The 23,128-nt window shown below is 49.3% G+C and overlaps 1 protein-coding gene across 1 annotated transcript in view; it reads right to left on the bottom strand.

Annotated features, from left to right (window-relative positions):
* LOC146193351 (uncharacterized) overlaps window positions 1-23,128 on the bottom strand; it is a 98,906-nt gene that overhangs the window by 28,255 nt on the left and 47,523 nt on the right. Inside the window, exon 2 of the mRNA XM_084600524.1 lies at window positions 8,687-8,821. Coding sequence (XP_084456650.1) covers window positions 8,687-8,821 — 135 coding nt within the window. The remainder of the gene's footprint in view (window positions 1-8,686; window positions 8,822-23,128) is intronic.

Below are 23,128 nucleotides of genomic sequence, written 5' to 3' on the forward strand. Positions count from 1 at the left end.
GCGTGCACTCGAGCTGAATGTTGTAAGTAACTCACGGCGAAAGGCTGCCCAGTTGACAAAGGATGCCTCGTGGTTCTCGAACCACGTCTTGGCCGAGTCTTGCAGCGCGAAGTACACATTCATTAGCTTCCGCTCGTCGTCCCATTGGTTAAATGCAGCCACACGGTCAAAACTGGCCAACCAGTCTTCCACATCCTCTAACCGGTCTCCATGAAATGATGGCGGTGATCGCGGTGCGAGAAGGACGAACGGTGGGGCGTTGCTGGAAGGCTGGCTTGTCTGGCTGCTCATCGTGGATGTCATGGTTCGTAGCGGGGTGGACAGCGGTTCAAACTCAGGTTGTAGGCCTCGCAGGCGACGGCTGGCTTTATGGACAGGAGTCGCGTCCACGCGTTGATGAGCAGCGTCAGTGACGTCTTCGGGGGCAACGTACATGGGATCTTATCCTGCACAATCCACCAAATGTCACCAACACACGTAGCAAGCAGCACAACAACCGAGCTGGCCCTTTTTAATCAAACGAAAAACTCGAGAGCGACGAGGATGAAGCTTAGCCACGTGCCAAGCCATTCGGCCACTTGGTGGCGCCAGAAGATGGTCAGCGGTGTGGCAATATCATACTAGCAAGAAAATGGGGTGATAATTCTGGAGTAGAATGGAGTTGCTTTTTTTGAGCTTTTTGAGCAGAAGGACTATACGAGTCGCTCGCCAGTCATCAGGCCGGTCCCGCGGCCGAAACGCTAATACATTCTATATTTTCACCACGTCTGACGTTTTTGCCACGTGTTCTGAACCAAGCCCAAAGAATATGCTTCTTTGTCCTCTCTCTTTCTCGCTCTCTCTCTCTCTCTCTCTCTCTCTCTATATATATATATATATATATTGTGAGCACTCTGTGGCGCTTCTTGTAAATACTCATCGTCATCGCGGAGTGTGGTTGGCTGCAGTGTGCGACCAAGGCTTCAGGTCTTCAATAAAACCTGATCCCCGAAGTCCGACCTTCGCGTTGGTGGAGGTGCGCCTTGAGTTCCCGGCTGCTTCGTCACCTGCATCCACCTGGAGCTCCATTCTGGCCGCCGTTTGATCCCGACCACCATCGTCATGACTCAAGAGGGCCACTCCGCTATTCCAGCTTCTACCGGCTCGACCCCAGCTCCCCTTGCCTCTTGGACTGTCAGTAGCCGTGAACGCGACCCGCAGATGTTCGCCGGTTTCCGCGGTGACGATGCTGATGACTGGCTCGACAGCTACGACCGGGTCAGTGCTTTCAACCGGTGGGACGATTCTCTTAAACTAATTAATGTGTCCTTTTTATTTGACGGATGTGGCCAAAACCCGGTTCCTAAATCATGAATCGACGACTCCGGACTGGGCTACCTTTAAACAAAAGTTACGCCAGATTTTCTGCGCTCCTACTGTTCGCACGGAGTCCGCCAAGAAGCTAGAAGCCCGACTTCAGCGGTCCAATGAGACGTATACCTCTTATATAGAAGATGTTCTTGCACATTGTCGGCGCATAAATGACACCATGCCAGAGGCCGAGCGGGTTTGGCACGTCCTTAAAGGTATTGGGCCACTCGCCTATAACGCTCTGGCCGTGCAGAACCCTACCACGATCGACGCCATCATATCGACTTGTCAACGCCTTGGCGAACTACAGTCAATACGCCTGCAGCCTGATCCCATTTCCTTCGCTTTCACTGCCGATGCTGACCTCCGTGCGCTTATTCGCGGGTTAATTCGTGAAGAGCTGTCGGCTCAAGGTAATTTGTGCCGCCCTCCATCTGATCCACATCCTTTAAGTGCCGGCCTGCGTAGCATTGTCATAGAAGAGCTGGCCTCAATAACCTGCGGGTACCGAGGCCATATTTCCCGCTTCTGTCGTCGCAGGATCCAGAATGAACGCCGCGGCTACGACTTATTTGAAGCAGGCTACCCTCCTCGCTTCTCCGGCTCTAACCAATGTTCATTTCCTGATTATCCCCGACGTTCATCACCCCTGCCAGAAAGCCCCGCCCCGCCTGGTGGTGACAGGCCTTCAAAACGCCGTTCTCCTTCGCCTTTTCGCTGCTCAACTTTGCCTCTCCGTCAAGCTTCTCTGACGACCCCCCGCCTATCGGAAAACTGATCACTGCAGTTTTAGGAGGGAAAACAGCACTCTTCGGCCATCGCAAAAATCCTCCGGAACGTCCTTGGAATATTATTTTAGTTGGGTTGAAGGTTTATCTGTTGAGGCTTTGGTTGACACGGGCGCCGCTGTTTCTGTGATACACACTGACTTGTGCTCCCACTTGCGAAAAGTGAAAACGCCTTACGATGGACCTGAACTCCGTGGAGCTAATGGTGTAATAATTCGGCCTTTTGTTAAGTGTACTGTGCGAGTTTTTGTTGACGGTGTCCGCTACCATGCACAATTTGCCGTGATGTCACCGAGCGCTCACCCAATTATTTTAGGCTGGGATTTTCTGTCTGCCGCATCAGCCAGCATTTCGTGTCGTGACAGGGTCATTTACATGAACGAGAGCAATCCGTCTTCTGAACCTCCCGAGCCCCGTCATCGCCTGCTTGCCGCTACTGAATCAGTGTTGCCCCCTGGATGCGAACAACTTGTCGCGCTTACTTCTACTGACGTTGATAACGGAGATGTGCTAATCGTGCCTTCTGATCGCCATCTAACCCGTGGAATCGCGCTACCACCAAGGCTTGATCAATTTGAGCATGGCACAGGGCTTGTCGCTGCTTCGAACAGTTCCCCAGAGCCCATTGTGCTGACTAAAGGGACATGTTTTCCTTGTGCCCTGGATATTCACCCGGTGTCCCTCACCACCCTTACCGCCCCTTCTTCCTCAACAGCAGTTTCTTCCGATGCTTCCCTCTGTGTTCTCTTTGGCACCATCAATCCTGACCTTCCTCGACTCACCGCCAAGCTTTGCAGAAATTACTTCGAAAACACCAACCCTCCTTTGATGTCACTTCTCCGACCTTGGGCCGAACTTATTCTGCACAGAACCGCATTATTACAGAAGGTACTTCTATTGTTAGCCGCCGCCCTTTCCGTGTTTCCTTATCAGAACGTAAAATCATAGAAGATAATGTGAATGATATGATCCGACGAGACATTATTCGGCCATCAGCTAGCCCCTGGTCATCTCCGGTAGTCTTGATCAAAAAAAGGATGGGTCCGTGCGTTTTTGCGTTGATTACCGTGCACTTAACAAAGCACTCGCAAAGATGTTTACCCTATGCCACGAATTGACGACTCCGTCGACTGTCTTGAGGGCACCGAATATTTCTCCAGTTTGGATTTGCGTTCCGGTTACTGGCAGATTCCGATGCACGAAGCCGACAAAGAAAAAAAAAACCGCATTCACTACTCCCGATGGGCTTTACGAATTCAAAGCCTTGCCTTTTGGACTTTATAATGCCCCCGCTACGTTTGAGCGCATGATTGACACTGTTCTTAGAGCACTTAAGGGGAAAACATGCTTGTGCTAGCTGGACGACATAGTTATTTTCTCTGCGACTTTTTCTGGTCATTTCTGCCGTCTTGATCAAGTATTAACGTTCCTTGCAACCGCCGGTCTCCAGCTGAACACCAAAAAGTGTAATTTCGCCGAGAAAGAAATCAATCTCCTGGGCCACTTCGTCAGCCGCGGTGGCATTCGACCCGACCCTGACAAGCTTGCTGCAGTTTTGAACTTTGCACGCCCTCAGCGGACTATGGATCCACGCAGTTTACTTGGTCTATCTTCATACTTTCGCCACTTCATTCGCAATTTCGCTACCATTGCTGCACCGCTCCATCACCTCCTTACCAACCGTACTACTTTCAATTGGTCCGAAGAATGCGAAAAAGCTTTCCAAACCCTAAAGAATGCCCTCACTTCGGACCCTGTTCTCGCTCACCTCGACGACACTGCTGCCACCATTCTCCACTATCGGCGCCGTACTTCTGCAACGTGATACCGCTTCTCGGGAAAAGGTAATTGCGTTTGCCAGTCCAACTCTAACACTAGTGGAACGCAACTACACCATCACTGAGCAAGAGTGCCTCGCCGTCGTTTGGGCAGTTCAGAAATTCCGCCCCTACCTCTACGGCCGCCATTTCACGATCGTTACCGATCACCACGCCCTGTGTTGGTTGTCAACCCTCAAACATTTGACTGGATTCCTGGGCCGTTGGATTCTGCGTTTACAGGAATACCACTTCGATGTCACATACAAATCAGGTCGCAAACATCGCGATGCCGATGCTCTTTCCCGTTGCCCCCTCCCAGAATCACCACCTATTGCTTCTTCGCGCCTTTCTGCGTGCCCCCTCGACGTCCCAATGTCGTCCAGAGCTCCAAACATAGCCTGTGCTACTTCTGAAGCTGCTCCAGATCGCTACGCCATTATTTCACACCAGCGAGCAGATCCCTGTCTTTCTCTAATCGACCTTACACCGGTGCTTCTCACCCTCCTACCACAAGGATGCGCAGGCAACTCCAAAAGTTCAAACTTAACAACGGCGTGCTCTCCCGTTATATTTATTGCTCTGAAGGCACCCGTTGGGTCCCCGTTATTCCGAAAGCGCTTCGCACCCGTATCCTGGCGGCCTTCCACGATGATGCTACAGCCGGTCACATAGGCTTTGATAAAACTTACCACCGCGTGAAAACCAGTTTCTTCTGGCCAGGCCTCGCCTCAAGCGTGGAAAAATACGTCGCCTCTTGACTGCCATGCCAGCGCCACAAACGGCCGACTTCTCCTCCTGCTGGCCTACTACAGCCGCTACATTGCCCTGCTACTCCTTTCGCCGTTGTTGGCATAGACTTATACGGGCCACTTCCATTGTCCGCACGAGGTAATTGCTGGATTGTCACAACCATCGACCACCGCTGAGACCGCTGCCCTGCCTAATAACTCAGCACATGAGGTCACGACCTTCCTTTTGGAATCGCTCGTACTGCGCCATGGGGCCCCTCAAGTGCTTATCAGCGATCGTGGTCGGGCATTTCTGTCGACGATTGTAGCCGAAGTTCTTGAGGCCTCAACCACGCATCACAAATTGGCCTTAGCTATCACCCGCAGACCAATGGGTTGACTGAGCGGTTCCACCACACGCTTTCTGACATGTTGTCTATGTACGTCGACCAGGACCACCGAAACTGGGATGCAATACTTCCTTTTGTTACGTTCGCCTACAATACGGCTGTGTAGTGGACCACAGGTTACACCCCGTTTACGGTTGTTCTCCCGCTACCTTTCTTGATGCCTCTTTCCTTTCTACACATGCCAGTTCCTCATCCTCTCTTCCTGACCAGTTCCTTTCCCGAGTGGCCAAATCTCGCTGGCTTGCTCGCGTCAACACGGAAGCTAGCCAGGAAGACCACAAGTGCCGCTATGATGCAACCCATCCCCAAGTTTTGTTAAGTCCCGGCGACGAGGGGTTACTTTGGAACCCATTACGCACTCCTGGCCTTTGTGACAAGTTCCAGCACCGTTACATTGGTCCTACACAGTTCTTGCAAAAACATCCCCGGTCAACTATCGCGTCTCCCCTGTTTACCTTCCTCCGAAAAGTCGTTACCGTGGCACTGAAGTTGTCCACGTTTCACGCATGAAGCCTTTTATTCGGCGCAATCCTGCAGACTAATTGCGGCCAGGCTGGCCGCTTCAACTGCGCTGACGAAATAGTGTGAGCACTGTGTGGCGCTTCATCTTCCACATGGCTGAACGTGCTTCTTCATCTTCACCCTGCTCCCTCTTGTAAATACCCATCGTCATCGCGGAGTGTGGTTGGCTGCAGTGTGCGACCAAGGCTTCAGGTCTTCAATAAAACCTGATCCCCCAAGTCCGGCCTTCGCGTTACCTTACAATATATATATATATATATATAATCTGAAGCACGCCCTCACATCAGACCCTGTTCTTGGCCACTTCAGTGACAGCGCTCCAACCATCCTGCACACTGATACTAGTGGTCTCAGTCTTGGAGCTGTACTCCTGCAGCGCGATGCAACTTCGCGTGAGAAAGTGATTGCCTTCGCCAGTCGGACTATGACTCCAGCTAAGAAAAACTACACCATTACCGAGCAGGAGTGCCTTGCCGTCGCCTAGGCTGTCCAAAAATTTCGCCCTTACCTATATGGTCGGCATTTCACAGTTGCGACCGATCACCATGCACTTTGCTGGTTGTCTTCACTCAAAAATTTGACAGGCCGACTTGACCGTTGGATTCTACGCCTGCAAGAATACAAATTCGACGTCACTTATAAATCGGGTCGCCAACACCAAGACGCCGACGCTCTTTCTCGCTGTCCACTTTCGGAATCGGCTTGCTGTTTTTCTTTCCAATGCATTTCCACCTATGACCACAGGCGACCATCTCTTTCCCCGACGTATATCACAACACTTTCATTTGATCACTCTGAAAAAAAAACACGCTCTCCACTCACAGCAATTAGCCGATGCCTACTGCCGACCTATCATCGACCGCCTTATTGGTGCTTCGGACCCACCCAATGCTCGGCTTCGCCGACAACTTCGCAATTTTAAACTCGAAGATGGCATGCTACTCCGCTTCGTGTATTGCCCTGATGGAACTCGCTGGATCCCAGTCGTGCCGCGTGTGCTTCGTCCACGTATACTGGCAGCTCTCCACGATGACGCTACTGCAGGTCACCTTGGTGTTGACAAAACCTACGACCGAGCGAAAAAACGATTCTTTTGGCCAGGCCTATCTTCCTGCGTTGCCAAATACGTCGCATCCTGCCCTCTGTGCCAACGTCGCAAACGGCCGACGTCTTCGCCCGCTGGCCTTCTACAACCTGTTCCCTGTCCCGTCACGCCATTCGACGTAGTCGGTATCGACTTATATGGTCCCCTACCTCTCTCCGATGGGGGTAATCATTGGATTATAACAGCTGTCGACCACCTTACACGCTACGCTGAGACAGCACCTGTACCGACCGGTTCCGCTCAAGAAGTAGCAAATTTCTTTTTGCGATCAATTGTATTGCGTCATGGCGCTCCTCGGGTGCTCCTAAGTGACCGCGGAACGGCCTTCTTATCGACAGTCGTTGCCAAAGTTCTTCACGCGTCATCCACCCTTCATAAGACAACCTCAAACTACCATCCCCAGACTAACGGGCTGACTGAGCGATTTCACCGCACCTTATCGGATATGATCTCCATGTACATCACACCGGATCATCGAAATTGGGACACTATTCTACCATTCGTCACTTTCGCCTATAACACAGCAGTACAACGGACTACCGGTTATTCTCCATTTTTCCTCGTTTATGGCCGTCCTCCCACTACAATTCTCGACGCTTCCTTCTTCTCTACGCCCGACTACTCCACATCGGTACCTACCCAGTTCTTATCTCGTGTGACCAGATGCCGTCATCTTTCCCGCCTCAACACAGGAGCGTGCCAGGAAGACCGCAAGAATCGCTACGATTCTACGCATCGCGTGGACTCTTATCGTCCCGGTGACGAAGTACTGCTGTATACACCACTGCGCACCCCTGGTCTTAGTGACAAATTCCACCACCGCTACCTTGGTCGCTACGAGATTATCAGCCAAACTTCTCCAGTTAACTACAAAGTCACGCCTGTTGATCCCCCAGCAGATCGACGCCACCGTGGAACTGAAATTGTTCATGTTTCTCGCTTGAAACCGTTTGTGCGCCGCGATACATCGGTTAATTAGGCGCGACCAGGCTGGCCGCTTCCGACCCCCCGGGCAGATTGTGTGAGCCTTCTGTGGACCTTCTTTCATTTGTACATGCCATGATCTTCCTCTTTCATTTGTACATACCATCATCATCGTCCCGCGGCGCCGGCTCCGGCGCGCGCCTGGGTTCGTGATCGGATTAAAACGCTAGACAAGGCTTCGCTGTCCTTGCCGTCACGACCTCGCCGTCTCGACCTAAACTTCTTTTACAAGATATATATATATATATATATATATATATATATATATATATATATATATATATATATATATATATAAACTTGAAGTAGGTGACACACGGTGGAAAAAATAACAGTTGTGTGTTGTTTTTTCCACCGTGTGTCACCTACTTCAAGTTTATGACCTACCGGACCCATTCGAGCTTCAACCCCTCCCTATATATATATATATATATATATATATATATATATATATATATATATATATATATATATATATGGCTTGCTTGTTACTAATGGGCCAGAGTTAAATCCAAACAGGAAGTCTCACAACTTTCCCGATTATCTATTTTATTCCAACAGTTTCGGATGGTGGACCGTCCTTCTTCAAGGTAGAATTGAGAATCAGTCCGCACATTACGCCACTGTTAGGAGAGGGAGAAGGAATTCTCGCTCTCCGTCTTTGGAGAAGCAAACATTCAGTGTCGTCTTCGTAGGAGCACATGGGATCGAATCCCGGCCTCAGCGGCAACTTTTCGACGGAGGCGAAAAGTAAGCGCTCGTGTGCTGTGCGATGTCAGTGCACGTTAAAGAACCCCAGGTGGTCGAATTTCCGGAGTCCTCCACACACTACGGCGTTTCTCATAGCCTGAGTTGCTTTGGGAAGTTAAACCCGACAAACCAATCCAATAGATATATATAGGACAAAGAAGGGGACGCTTTGGGCTTGGTTGAGAACACGTTCAAAAAAATGCATGCATGCAATACATGCGGTGCTTACCTGAAAGGCGTTTGCACTGCCGTGCCTCTCCTTAGACAATGTGAGCCGGACAGAAGAAGACAAAACGAAGAAGCCCACCAGTGCCAGCAGAAGCGGATGCATTTTTGCACGCATGCTGTTGTCCGAGGTGCGTACCTGCAAATACTGCGGTATTTCTAGAGCACGGCGCTATGAGCTGTCAATACTAAAATCAATCTGGAGGCCTGATGGGCCGCTCCATATTTCGAGGAACTGTCATTCAGCCTATAGTGCGTTAAGGGAATTGTCTTGCTTTGAAATGTTTTTTGTATATATATATATATATATATATAGAACGGTCATCGCATCAGCAATGACGCCCTCTGTTTCCAGTGCTTTGCTTTTTCACTCAGGTCAATATGACTGGAATCGATGGCGTTCTCGCTCGTCAAGCCAGCGCAGGCATAAACAATTCTACATTTGACAGTTTCATTGTAGCAACACAGAATCTCATACAGCAGGTGTGGAAATTGAAACGCCTTGTTTACCCGCTCATCAGACAAGTCAATTAGAGAAGAACATGTCTTAATGTCCCTCTAAAGGGACTTTGACGTACCGTGTTAATTAAATCGTTATTACTAGATGATTCAAAAATTCTCCAAAATTAGTGCCCTGTATCTCACTGATGTGCTTACATTCATGCGTTCGTCACGATTATTACCATCCGGAAAAAAGATTCAATACTCTTGCTAAACAAACGTCCCTTACAGTGTCAGTCCGCCGATTTATTCCAGATTCAGGGATTTTTATCGCTGCATTGAAAATAGGCATGGCAGATATTGTAACGATTTCGGACGGTCTGCATATTTAATCACCGGCACTGTCAAAACAACAAGAGAACATTAGTTAACCACTAAAATCAAGACTGGTTCCGCGGTCCAAGATTCTAGCAAAAAAGGACTCGAAAAAAAAAGCTATGTGCAAATTTGGATCAAAATTGAAGACAGAAGCGACTGCTTGCGTCGAAATTAAGGCTCTGTCATTTGTTACCGAGCTGCCTTCTTGATGCATATTGCAATCGCATTTCAAGAGCATCGTTTGAGACCATGAATGAACAGCGGATCTTCTATGGCACCTAAAAATTTAATTTGAGGCAGACACTAACAGCTAATTAATTGGAGCGAATGAGAAAAATTAGCAGACAGGCGGGTTTTGTTTTTTCAATTCGAGACGTTGCCATTGGGCATAATGAAAATGGGGGTGGGTGGGTGGGTGTTGATATGGGAAAGAGAGCAATGGTTAGCAATGGTTAGCCTTGACCGCCTAGTAAAGAGCAGAGACATTAGTCTGCCAACCAAGATCCGTATAACTCGTGCTATGGTCTTTCCAGTTGTGATGTATGGATGCGAGAGTTGGACTGTGAAAAAGGCTGACCACCGAAGAATTGACGCATTTGAAATGTGGTGCTGGCGAAGACTCTTGAGAGTTCCTTGGACTGCCAGAAGATCAAATCAGTCGATATTGTCGACCATAAACCCTGACTGCTCATTGGAGGGTCAAATTCTAAAGTTTAGGCTCAGCTACTTTGGTCATCTGATGAGAAGAGAGGAGTCGCTGGAGAAAGATTTGATGTTGGGAAAGGTTGAGGGTCGCCGGAGAAGGGGTAGGCAGCGAACGCGATGGTTAGATGGCATCCTCGAGGCACTGCAGATGAAGTTATGCGATGTTAGGAAGATGGTGAGAGACCGGAAAGCGTGGCGTTACATTGTCCATAGGGTCACGAAGAGTCGGACACGACTGAACGACTGAACTGAACTGGGTGTTGATATGGGATTAAAAAGGAGTGTAGGCATGGCCATGCTTAAAAGTTCTCAGAAGTTCCTGATACAGCGATTATCCAGTGTCTACTTGCGATAGTCGCATTCGAGGTCCAGCCGCAGGCCTACTTCCCTAGGGAAGCGTTAATAGTCTCCCAGAAGCTGTACCTGGGCAAGTCCACAAGTGTTTCAGATCACATAGTTCTGATGAAGAATCACAACGAGGACACGTTGCACTTGCAATCATTTGTCACGCCACCGATGACCCAGAGAAAGCCAAAATGTGGGTCGTAATTACGCACCGAAGCTGCAATTCGCAGTGAAACGAACTCTTACCCATTGATCGCGACGTTGGTTTCGACATGCCAAGAGTAAAAGCACATCATGATGAAAAAAGCTCATCGACAGCAACACCCCCCCCCCCCCGCGCATGCACAGCTAGCAAGTGACACTGCTCAATGCGTTCCAAGCAAATATGCATGAACAAACGTCAATATGACAGGTGACCCAAAGCAAGGGCAAGCTTGCTGTTGCACTAAGCACCTAGGGGTCTTGAATCAGGCAGCGTGATATCAAGCGAAAGCTATTTTGTACTATAAAAGACGTTTACTACAGACTTTGTACAAGGCTGGTAGCGAAGGCTGCTTTGACACCGGATTTTAATATTATTGGCTAACGTGACGTCGTTGTATTTCCCATGACTGACGTTGTTGCCCATTTTTCAGGCACGTACTAGCAATGCGGTGAAACATTCTGTATGCTCGATGACGATCATAAATGCACTATTAAATAATAACTGCAATACAGCAATCGAAGAACGGCAGAAGAACCATGTTATTCCCTCATTAGAAACTCCATTGGAGCCGCTCCATGGACGTTAAATTCCGCATATATTTTTTTAAAGAGTTTAACATGCATTTAGGGTGGAATGCCTTTTTTTCCTACTCATAATCCGAAACCTACGGCGGGGGAGACTACTGGGTCGTATTTGTGGCTCTTTACAAATAAAAGCAGAAAATAATTGAATTGAAAGAACGTAGAAAATAACGCAGTTCAACAGGAGCCTTCTCAAACTAAATGATTTCAATTGGTGAAAAATGTGACCGGTTGCATAAGGGTTGTGAGAAGTTGGGCTTCTCGGTATGTACTTATATTGAACAAGGAGAGAAATGATGAACATGGCAAATAAAACGACAACACGAACCAAGGTGTGGACACAATAAAGGTGTCGAATCGGAGCTCTGTCTTGTTCGGTTCAGGTTTGGTTTCACGTATTTAGGGAGTTTCCGGGTTTGGTCCGGAGCAACGTTTTCTCGAACTGGTTCGGCCATTTCGAACAGGCTCAAACGGGAACTGGATGAAAAAGGAATTGATATGTAGATGAATTTTTAGTCGCTTCTGTCGATGCTGCTTCTATGAATTCTTTACGATGAGTAAAGCTGAGAAACGATTACGATCCTCGGTTATGCAAAGTTTGAGCGTAGTTCTTCGAATACTTGGTTCCACGATATGCTGAGCTGAAGAATTTTAGAAACACATGCATACACCATTTCCACGCACAGACATCATTGAACTGGCATGTCTTTTCCAGTTCTTGATTGTTGATAACACAAGCGTTGTCTGAGCAGTGCCAACATATTCTTTCCAAGTACTTAACAAAACCTGGGCCCACTTGCACGAAACAATCTTAAGACTGCCTTAGCTAAATTCAGACTTCATTGAGTCTAAAGGATAGGCCGCTAGCATGGCCGTTTAAGGCAGGAGTCGAGACTGGGCTTCAGTCTTGATTTGAATAAGTTGTTTGCATGATTACACTCTGTCGTCTTAGGTAAGACACAAGGACGCCAAGTGCCTTCATAGAGAAATTAGGGATGTACAGGGATGCGCTAGCCCTGTCACCGCACACTCTGTCGTCTTAGGTAATACACAAGGACGCCAAGTGCCTACATAGTGAAATTAGAGAAATACAGTGATGCGCTGCCCCGTCCCCGCTGTAAGATGTAAACATTCCGTCAGCTTTGCGCTGCGTAAAATCTGTGCCATTGCTTTTTGCGGCTTAAGACTGTGTACGAGGTAAAATGCCCAAGTTGTTGCTGAGGGCGTTCAGGGAAGCCACTCTGGTGACCACGAGCCAAACCGAAGCGTTCGGAACTCGAGCAGTCTTAAAGACGTCTGGTCTTACTGAAGACATCGTTTAGATCTGGACTTAGCTCGGCTAGGAAAAGCCGGCTCTGGTTCCGGAAGACTATGGCTCATTTCATACATAGCGGTCAACGCAGCCAAAGGCACTGAAGTAGTCCGCGGCGAACAACAAACAAGATGTGTCACTCTGCCTCGCGTCGGGGCTCTTTTTTTTTCTTTACTGCCTGGCTTCGACACACAATATTCCACAAAAAGAAACCCCAGTCAAAACATGAAGAGCACATGGCAATGTACATATAGGGACATCATGATCAACCAGTGTTAGCCTGGCTTCGTGACATCAAAATATCCTGCAACGACAACAAATGCTATAACCTTGAGAGCCAGTCGGGAGGTTATGCAGCCGCTTTTTTGTATGACGACAAACCAGTGCATGCTGTCTCGAAAATAAATTCTTGCAGGTCTTGCATTGCTATCACAGTGATAGTCAGCCATTCTAGAGCGCCATATAGAGTTGAGGAACATGATTAGATCAAGAAGGATGGAGGATTGGGCGAGTTCGCAATAGTTCATTATGGGTTGTACAGCGCGAAGACACGAAGGACGAACAAGAGAAACACAACAGAGAAGACCTGTCCCAAGGGTTTCATTCTTTTTAACATCATGTAATAGTTTTGTACAAAAATCTATTTCTTCTTAATTAAAAAAATTGTTGCTAGTTAGCGCTCGCCTGTTGTGTTTCATTTCATTCTTCGTGCCTTCGCCCTGTATCACCCACAATGAATAATTACATAAAACAGAACCCCAAAGTGAATGTCTATGCTTAAATCCCGAATGACGTGCGAGTTTAGTGGAAATTCCTTCTTTATTATCCGTCGCAATACATCAGAAAATGAACCCCTTCCCAGCAATGTAAAAAAGAGCATGGTTCATTTTTTTTTTTGTTTCTTGCAGATTGGACAATTCAGGAAGAGATGGCACGGAGAAAAGTACTGTTGTGAAGCTTTTCGAAGTCAGGTTCGTGGAGAGAACCATGCTGCTAACATGCAAAGCCATTTTGACTGGGGAGCTAATCCAGGTGTTTAGTATGACTATGGGACAGAAGGAAGAAGGCGTGAGCATGACGGCACCAGTCCACAGCAGAAATGAGGTACAGATGCTCTTTCAAGACAGCAGGGAAAGATAGGACCACCTTTTTCCCCAGGCATACTTCACTTTTGCTTTTACCACAATTTTTAATTTTCATACTTTTTTATATTGTTACGGGCGAAGAAGAAGCGGGCAATGGCATTGGCAGGCGCGCTCGCGCTTAGTCCGCCATCATTCATTAAACGTAATCTACAATACCAGTTGTTGGGCGAGTTGGTGTGCACGGTGATCCATAACAACGACGCAACAGACGGGACGTGGAAGAAAGGACGACAACACGGAGCGCTGACTCACAACGGAAACTTTTATTAGCCACCAGCCAGTATAAATACTGCCCTGGTGCCAGAAAGGAAACAGGCACGCTTGACTTGCGTGAGATTAAAACGCCAGTACATTAGGCACGTGTCAATTACAGGCAGTTGTCATACCTGGGAAAAAAAACTGTCAGCATAATAGCAGGCACACTTAATATTCACAATCTAAATAACGATTTTCTTTGTGTGACAGCGATACAGAGGGAGCACTGATACATTGTTCCGATGTGTTAGCTATCAAGTGGGCTTCTATTATTTCCCTCGTTAGCGTGTCGCGGTTCTTTTCTATCACGGAGCATTCTTTATGCACGGGAAAACAAACATTAGTACCTTCGTCTTCTTCATCGTCATCTTTGCAGTGTCTGCAGTGTTCGGCTACGTGGCCTGTGATAGCTGCACGAGAAACATTGTACTCGTGCTCCTTTAACCTTTCGTTAACACATCGGCCAGTTTGTCCGATGTAGCACTTGCCGCATGACATTGGCAGAGAATAAATTACTTTCTCTTGGCAGGGCACAAATTGTTTCGCGTGCTTTATCGAGCACCTGAATCTTATTCCACTGAATTAACTTTTTTCACCAGGCCAGACAGTCGCTTGGGCGCCGAAAAGACGACTTCGACGACGCCAGCACGTCAACCAATTCTTTTTAAGTTGTGCGAACCTTGATGCAGATACGGTACCACGGCGATCTTCCTTTTGCTCTCCTCTTTCCTTGCCTCACCCGCGCCATCAAGCCCTAACTTTTTCTGCAGTTTTTCTGTAACGGAACCTAAAACATCTGGAGGGTAGCCAGCCATTGTCAGACGATTTACTTGGTTGCAGAGGCTGTGCTTCAACATGTGTACACAAGATTTCTTAAGAGCGTTAAAAAGTACAGAATGAACAATTGCTTTTTGCACCAGCTTTGAGTGGGCTGATGAAAAAGGCAAGATTGGCTTAGCACTACGGGGCTAGAAAGCCCAACAAACATGAGATCAGGTGAAATGAAGCAAGAGATCTAAAAACTTAATAAAATCATTCTCTGGTACGTCGTGTGTTAAAATAACAGGGCACTCTGAGAATACCGAAAACAGGTCATAAAATTGCTGCTCGAAATCAAGGTTGTCACAGTCTAAAAACACGAAGTAGTCGTCCACAAATCTGAAAATGCGACGTACACTGGATTTTTGAAAATGCTCTTTCAAAATTCTATCGCATGCAGCCAAGAACACATCACCAAGGAAAGGTGCTAAACACGAACCAATACAGCCTCAACCTTTTTGAATGAAAACCTCTCCTTTCCATTCGGCAAATGTCGAGGCAAGATAAAGTGACATCAATTCGAGGAATCCGCCTGTGGAAATACTGCATTGACAATGACAATGAAGCTACAATTAGTGATAATGACAATGATGGCATCACCAATGATAATGACGGTACATTTACCTAATAATGAGAGCAAACTTAATGCACAGTGTACACCAGCATCGCTTAGGCTTTCGGATTTCTGCAGTGTAAATTCCACAGTGCTCTTGGAATTTTTCGAGTACTCGTTGGTTGCGATTACTAAAATAGACAACAGGCAAATAGAAGAAGACAGACAAGAGGTTTTGCATTCGTGAACTGGGCTAAGGGTCACTTGTCACATACTTTGAATATTCGACAGGATATACGCGGCGGAGTTCAAAACTGAAATGCACGCATGGTTTTTTTTTTTTTACAACACAGGTAACTAAGTGCGCAGGAGCAAAGTATTTCGCCATGACAAGGTTTTTAATGTGAAAAATATCCTCAACCATCCTCAAAAAACAGGCAGGACAGGCGACTGGAAAACGTAGGTCGTGATTTTAGGCGCCAGACACATAAAGTTAGCCGTACACAGGCGGTGAGCAATGGGGTCGGAGATTTCAGGCAAAACAGGCAGATCTAGCTGGACATGTTAGGCGCAGTGGATAACGGCGAAGTGGTTGAAGAGGATCTAAATCTAAATAACAGTGCTCGAACAAGATGAAACACGAACGAAGGACCACAGACATGGGCGCGCGCTGTGTCTGTGGCTCTCCTTCGTTCGTGTTTCGCCTTGTTCCAGTGCTGCTAGATATGCCGTACCAACTTGCCCGACACCTCACTCTCGAGAATCTCAACCCTGAGGATTCTGTCTTCAGGGCTGGGCTAGGATTAAATAAAACTTAAATATATCGACCCCATATGGGCATACGCGCAGTGTACACTCCAACGACGGCGGATGTTACTTCATCGGTCAGGTGTTCCTTCATGGGGCAGCCATGAGCACATTGCGCGAGCGACGCCGAAGTATTAAGGCCGTCACCGACACCTGGCCTTCCCCACCGATTAGGTGGTGACAGGCACATTATACTCATATAACTGATTAGGTTCCTTTGGTGCAGACTGTCAAGGGGGCATTTTGGACGGGATCTTTTTTTGTTTGTTACACTCATCTACTTTCCTTTACTAAGAGCTTGCACTTCTATTTGGAGTGCGCCTTTTCAACGGATTGAATACCGGCCGCGGAGGCCTCTTTTCAGTGCAGACGAAAGCAAGACGCCTCTGCGCTGTATGACGTCTGTGCGCGTTAAAAAACCCCAGATAGTCGAAATTGCCTCTGCTTTAATGACGCTACATCCTCCACTGTACACATGAGGTAGCTCTGGGATACCTCAAACATGCGTACTTGACCTCTGCCATTTGTTATTTGAACAAATGACTTACCTATTAATTTATCTCAAGCATTTGTTTATTTACGAGTGAATGTGTGATTATTCCCTCTCCCGATTTGATCTAAATAACATACATTTTTGATGGCATATTTGGAAAATTCAACTAAACATAAAAAATGCAAGTGAGAACGAAGCATCTTACCGGTATCTTGGCGTCCACATTGTCTTGAATATTACTTGCTGAATATACAGTACACAAAGCAAACAAAACGCTGGTGAAGAAACTTATTTCTTGATCCAACATCTCTAAGATTATTATTATCCGCACCTATATATGACCACAAATGGAGTATGTTGCAGCTGTATGGCATTTTGAAGGGATCACACAGGCACACGTTTAAACCTGTGCAGGACTGGGCAGATAACTTAATATTGTCTAACTATCAGTTTAGTGTCACCCAAACAAAACTGTCTTTAAAGCTCATGCCACCAGGTACCCGCCGAAAGCACACCCGCACTTCTTTGTTCGTAAAATTGTCACGACTCACGTCACAGGGAGCCGTGAAGGTACACATAGCCGAAGACCCGAGAATAAGGTCGGCTTCTAGTTCCGATCACAGAGTCCAGCACCAGCGCGCCTCTCGAGCCAACAAAACACTTCGTCGTCGTCGGCACCAAGCACGGCAGTCGCGCGGCGCTAGGCACGTAGCATTATACCCCCCCCCCCCCCACGTGAAAGAAAAACATCGTCCCGATGACAAGGTGAGAGGAGAAAAAAATTAGGTGTGAGGTCAACTGTACAGTAGCTCAAGGTTTCCCTTGCAGGAAGCGCTCAGTCACGCGAAAAGTACGGCTTTAAGCGCACCACATGCACAATTTCAAGCCGCTGACGCCGAACACTAACGGTCACAGTTCCATCTGAAATAACTTCATAATTAAAGCTGTTTAAGCGGCGCAGGACTTTATAGGGTCCAAAATACCAGTGGAGCAGTTTTTCGCACAAGCCTTTGTGGCGCACGGGGGTCCATACCCACATTTGGTCCCTGGTTCGTAGTGGACTTCCCTGTGCCGAAGGTTATAGTGTCGACCGTCGGTGGCATGCTGCTCCTTGATGTGAAAGCGGGCTAGTTGACGGGCTTGCACGGCCTGTTCTGCGAAATGGATGGCATGGGGTTCGACCGCTTCATCCCGCACGGGAGCATCGCGTCCAACATCGTGCGGGCCTCTCTGCCATATACGAGAAGGAACGGCGTAAACTTCGTGGTTTCCTACGGCGCCGTATTGTAGGCGAACGTGACATACGGCAGGTTCTCGTCCCACATTTTAAGTTCGACGTCGATGTACATTGAGATCATGTTCGCCAAGGTTTTGTTGAGTCGTTCCGTTCGGCCATTTGTCTGAGGGTGATACGCTGTTGTTGTGCGATGCTCGGTATGGCTGAGAGTTAAGGTGTTCCGCAGTAGCCGTGCTGTAAACGCCTTTCCTCGGTCAGTAATGATGGTCGACGGTGCACCGTGTCTGAGCACAATGTCGTTCATAAAATTTCGCCGGCAGTACCTCGGGCAAGGGCCTTCGTTTCAGCGTAGCGTGTTAAGTAGTCTGTGGCGACTACGATCCACTTGTGTCCGTTATAGGAAAAAGGAAATGGGCCTAAAAGGTCCATGCCCACTTGCTCAAAGGGTATGAGGGATGGTTCGATAGATTGTAACATGCCGGATGGCTTGAGCGCGGGTTTTTTTTTTCGCCGCTGGCATTGTCGACAAGTCTGTACGTAACGTATCAGGCTCAGTGAAAGATGTGGTCGGTAATAGTCCTGCCGGACTCGGTTTAGGGTGCGCGTAAAGCCAAGTTGACCTGAAGTTGGTTCGTCGTGGCAGGCCAAGAGGATTTCATGCCTTAGATCAACCGGTATGACTAGCAGGTATTTTTTGCACTCGACGTAAAATTCTCATAAAGCACCCCATTGCGGAGGCAATACGACGACAACCCCCGGGCAAGATACCGGGGTATTGTGGGATGCCCACCTTCAAGATGGTCAATAATCAGTCGCAGCTCGGCGTCGGCACGCTGTTTGGAAACGAGGTCGGACGTAGCGACTGCTCCGAGGAAGCTATCGTCGTCGGTGGCATCTGATGAAGGAGGGCCAACGGGCGCGCTCGACAGGCTATCAGCATCGGTGTGCTTTCGGCCAGACTTACAAATAACATCGAAATCGAACTCCTGCAGGCGAAATGCACAACGTGCTAAGCGGCCACAAGGATCCTTCAAGTTCTTCAGCCAACACAACGAGTGATGGTCAGTGATGACGCGAAACGGTCGGCCATAAAGGTACGGGCGGAACTTGGCAGCAGCCCATACTACCACCAAGCATTCTTTTTCAGTGGTGGAATAGTTGCACTCAGCACGGGAAAGTGCACGCCTGACGTAGGCAATTACTTTCTCGACCCCGTCTTTGTGCTGAACTAGAACGGCACCAAGGCCGATGTTGCTCGCATCCGTGTGTAATTGTGTCGGCATCATCGTCCAAATGTGCCAGGATCGGGGGTGGCTGGAGCCGGTGTCGTAACTCGTCGAAAGCCATCTGCTGCTCGCCGCCCCAGGAAAATGATGCGTCATCTCGAGTCAGAAGAGTCAGAGGGCTGGCCATCTGTGCAAAGTTTTTGATAAAGTGACGATAATAGGAGCACAGCCCCAAAAACCGTCGGACTGCCTTTTTGTGGGCGGGGACGGGAAAGACAGCAACGGCAGCATGTTTCTCAGGGTGAGCTCGAATGCCATCAGTACTCACGATGTGCCCAAGAAACTTGTATTCGGTGAACCCGAAGTGGCACTTTTGAGGCTTGAGAGAAAGGTTGGCAGACCGGACGGCTTCGAGAACAGTTCTCAGGCGGCGCAGGTGTTCCGTGAACGTCGGTGAAAAAATTATCACGTCGTCGAGATGAACAAAGCATGTCTGCCACTTAAGACCTGTGATCACAGTGTCCATCATTCGCTGGAAGGTGGCAGGAGCACAGCAGAGCCCGAATGGGAGGACGCGGAATTCACAGAGCCCATCTGGTGTTACGAAGGCCGCTTTCTCACGGTCCGTCTCATCAACTTCAATTTGACAATAACTACTCCTGAGGTCAATGGAGGAGAAGTACTTGGCTCGACGAAGTCGGTCGATAGAGTCGTCAATCCGTGGCAGCGGATAGACGTCCTTCTTTGTCATACTGCTAAGTTTCCGATAGTCAGCACAGAAACGAAGTGTTCCGTCTTTCTTTTTAACAAGGACTACAGGCGACGACCATGGGCTGCTTGAAGGTTGAATGACGCCATCGGCGAGCATTTCCTTGACTTGCTGTTGGATAGCGTCTCTCTCCCGAGGAGACACACGATAGGGCTGCTGATGGATGGGTCGAGCGCCTTCATGCGTGATAATCTGGTGTTTAACGACCGACGTTTGCTGCACTTTAGATGAAGACTTGAAGCACACACAAAACTCCAGCAATAGATCCTGGAGTTGCCTCTTTTCAGCGGAGGAAAGGCTAGAATCGAGGTCGACAGCGTGTACGGCGTCATCCGGTTCAGTGCTAGGCATAGCTTCCTCGGAAGCAAAACATTCGACGACTTCCTAGGGATGGTCGACGTAAGCAATGACAGTGCCTCGGAACAGATGTCGATGCTCATTGGAGAAATTGGTTACAAGCACCTCCGTCTCTGCCACGAAGGAAACAAAGCCCTCTTGCCACAGAAACTTCCAAGTCGAGTGAGAGGGAGACATTAGGCTCAACAACCCGGAGGCCGTGATGTGGCTCGTCACAGCTAAATCTGGCTAGGATGCTGGAGCGTGGTGGCACTGTGAGGCTATCATCGGCGACTCGCAGCGTGGATTTGGACCCACGGTACACATGCTTTTCAGTGGCCAGTTTGGCGGAAAATGTCACCAAGCGGTTAGGTAGATTTATAGTAGGACCGTGCTCACGAAGGAAGTCGATGCCAAGAATAACATCGCGAGAGCAATCGCGTAAAACAAGAAAAGTCGCCACAAATTGCAGCCTCGCACCGGAACACGGGCTGTACACATACCCAGTGGTGCAACCACATGTCCCCCTGCCGTACGTATGTCTGGTCCGTTCCATGGCGCATCACTTTTTTCAGTGTCCTTGTAAGCCGCCCGCTAAGGATAGAATAATCGGCTCCCGTATCAACTAAAGTGATGACCTCCTTCGTGTCGGCGATAACAGGGATGTCCAGGGAGACCCGGCCAAGACCAAGGCCTGTTGACGTCGGTCCACAGTGAAGTGAGCGGTGTGACGGCGGAAGCTGGACGGCAGTTGGGTGGTCGGCGTCGGGACAATTCAATATTCGACGGCAGGTCGGAGTGAAGCGAGCGGTGCGATGGCGGAAGCTAGACGGCAGTTGTGTGGTCTGCGTCGGGGCGATTTAAGCGACACGGCGGTGATAACTGGTCGGCGATGCGGACGACGTCGGGGCGATCTGGTCTGTGCGGCGAAAACTGGACAGGAATTCGGCGTTGGACGTCGGGGCGAATCGAGCGGTGCAGCGGTGGAAGCTTTGCGGCGAATCGGTGTGCGGCGGCCTCGCCCCCAAAGGTCGCCGAAGCTAGTTTTCCCGATGAGGGCTCAAGGAACCATGGCGTCCAGCGGTGTACCGTGGCCCAGAGGGCGAAGAGCGACGAGGCGAAGGCGAGCGCGACTCGCGACGAGGAGAATGTAGTAGACTACGCTGGCGGGTGACGTACTCGATGTCCTGTGGCCGCTGACCAGGCCATGGACGAGGGCTGTCGGGGAAAATCCTCTAAGGCCCATCTAGCGATAAGGGCACTGCCGGTAGAGGTGACCTGCCTCACCACAGTGGTAGCAGAGAGGGCGGCTATCTGGAGCACGCCAGAGATCAGTCTTCCGGGGCTCCTGGCGCCTATCTGCCCAAAGGGCCGTGGTTCCGCAGCGTGCACAGCGACCTGAGGTGGCGTGTAAGGCGAAGGGGTTGGTAGCAGGGCTGGGCGGCGTGTGACATCAGCATAAGTCATCCGCTGGGCGAGGCCCGCCGGTGATGGGGGAGTGACTGTACTTATCGGTGGCGTGAGTGCGTTCTGGACCTACTCATGGATGACGCTGGCCAGGGAAGCCGCGCCAGGAGTAAGTGACCCATGAAGTTGCTGGAGCTCCTCGCGAACCACGGTGCGAATGGGGTCGCGCAGGGAGCTCAGACCTGCCCCGGTATTGTAGTCGGTGCGGTCAGACGGCGGTAGTGTGGAGATGGAATTCAGTGGCCGAGCGTACTGGCTGCATCGCTGCTGTAACAGTTTCTCCATGATCACAGCTTCTCAGCCAGAAACGCCGCGACGGTGGTGGGCGGATTCCGCACGAGGCCGGAAAAAAGCTGGTCTTTAACACCGTGCATTAGGTGCCGCACCTTCTTCTCGCTCATGGACGGGTCGGCGCAATGGCAAAGACGCATGACGTCTTCAACGTACATTGCGACCCCTTCGTTCGGACGCTGAACTCGAGAGGTCAGGGCACGCTCGCCGTTTTCTCGGCGGTCACTGTTGGCGTACGTACCGAGGAGCTGGCTTCGGAAAGCCGGCCACGTAGAGAATGTGTCCTCGTGGTTCACGAATTATCTCCGAGCAGCGTCTTCAAGACTGAAGTAGCCGTTCTGCATTTTCGCACCATCATCCCAGCCATTAAATGTCGCGACCCTTTCGTAGTGGGCTAGCAGTCATCGGCGTCTTCGAACTGCTCACCGTGAAATGGCTTAGCGGTACGTGGGGTCTGAAGAATGAGACAGGACGAAGGGGTGGAAGGGACAATTATGGTACGGGCGGGCGGTGTCGTTGCCACAGCTAGGGTCTCTTCGTCAAGAGGGAAGGCCTCGGGGGGCAAGCCTCGAAGCCGTCGGCTGGTATGATAAACAGGAGTGATCACGAGAGGCGGCCGCGTAGGGTCGTCCGCAGGAAAAGGGATCATCGATGGCACCAGTGTCACGACTCAAGTCACAGGGAGCCGTGAAGGTACACGTAGCCGAGGACCCGAGAATAAGGTCGGCTTCTAGTTCCGATCACAGAGTCCAGCACCAGCGCGCCTCTCGAGCCAACAAAACACTTCATCGTCGTCGACACCAAGCACGGCAGTCGCGCGGCGCTAGGCAAGATTTTCTATCATAAAGCTAAACTTCGCTCCCGGTACATTCAACCGGCACCCTTCATTTCTCATTGCCGGAATCACCAACAAATATGTCACAGTGCCCCATTGCAATACAGTGACATGGCGCAGTCATATTTTACAAGAACCTGTGAAGAATGGAATTCCGGCTGCATTATTAACTAGCATCAGTGATGCCGTTCAGTTTAAAAAAACCCTTAAAATGTTAATTAACTAATTAATGAGATCGGTCTTATA

This window comes from Amblyomma maculatum, chromosome 4 (assembly GCF_055883805.1).
Source record: "Amblyomma maculatum isolate TAMU_Amacu chromosome 4, ASM5588380v1, whole genome shotgun sequence".
NCBI lineage: Eukaryota > Metazoa > Arthropoda > Arachnida > Ixodida > Ixodidae > Amblyomma > Amblyomma maculatum.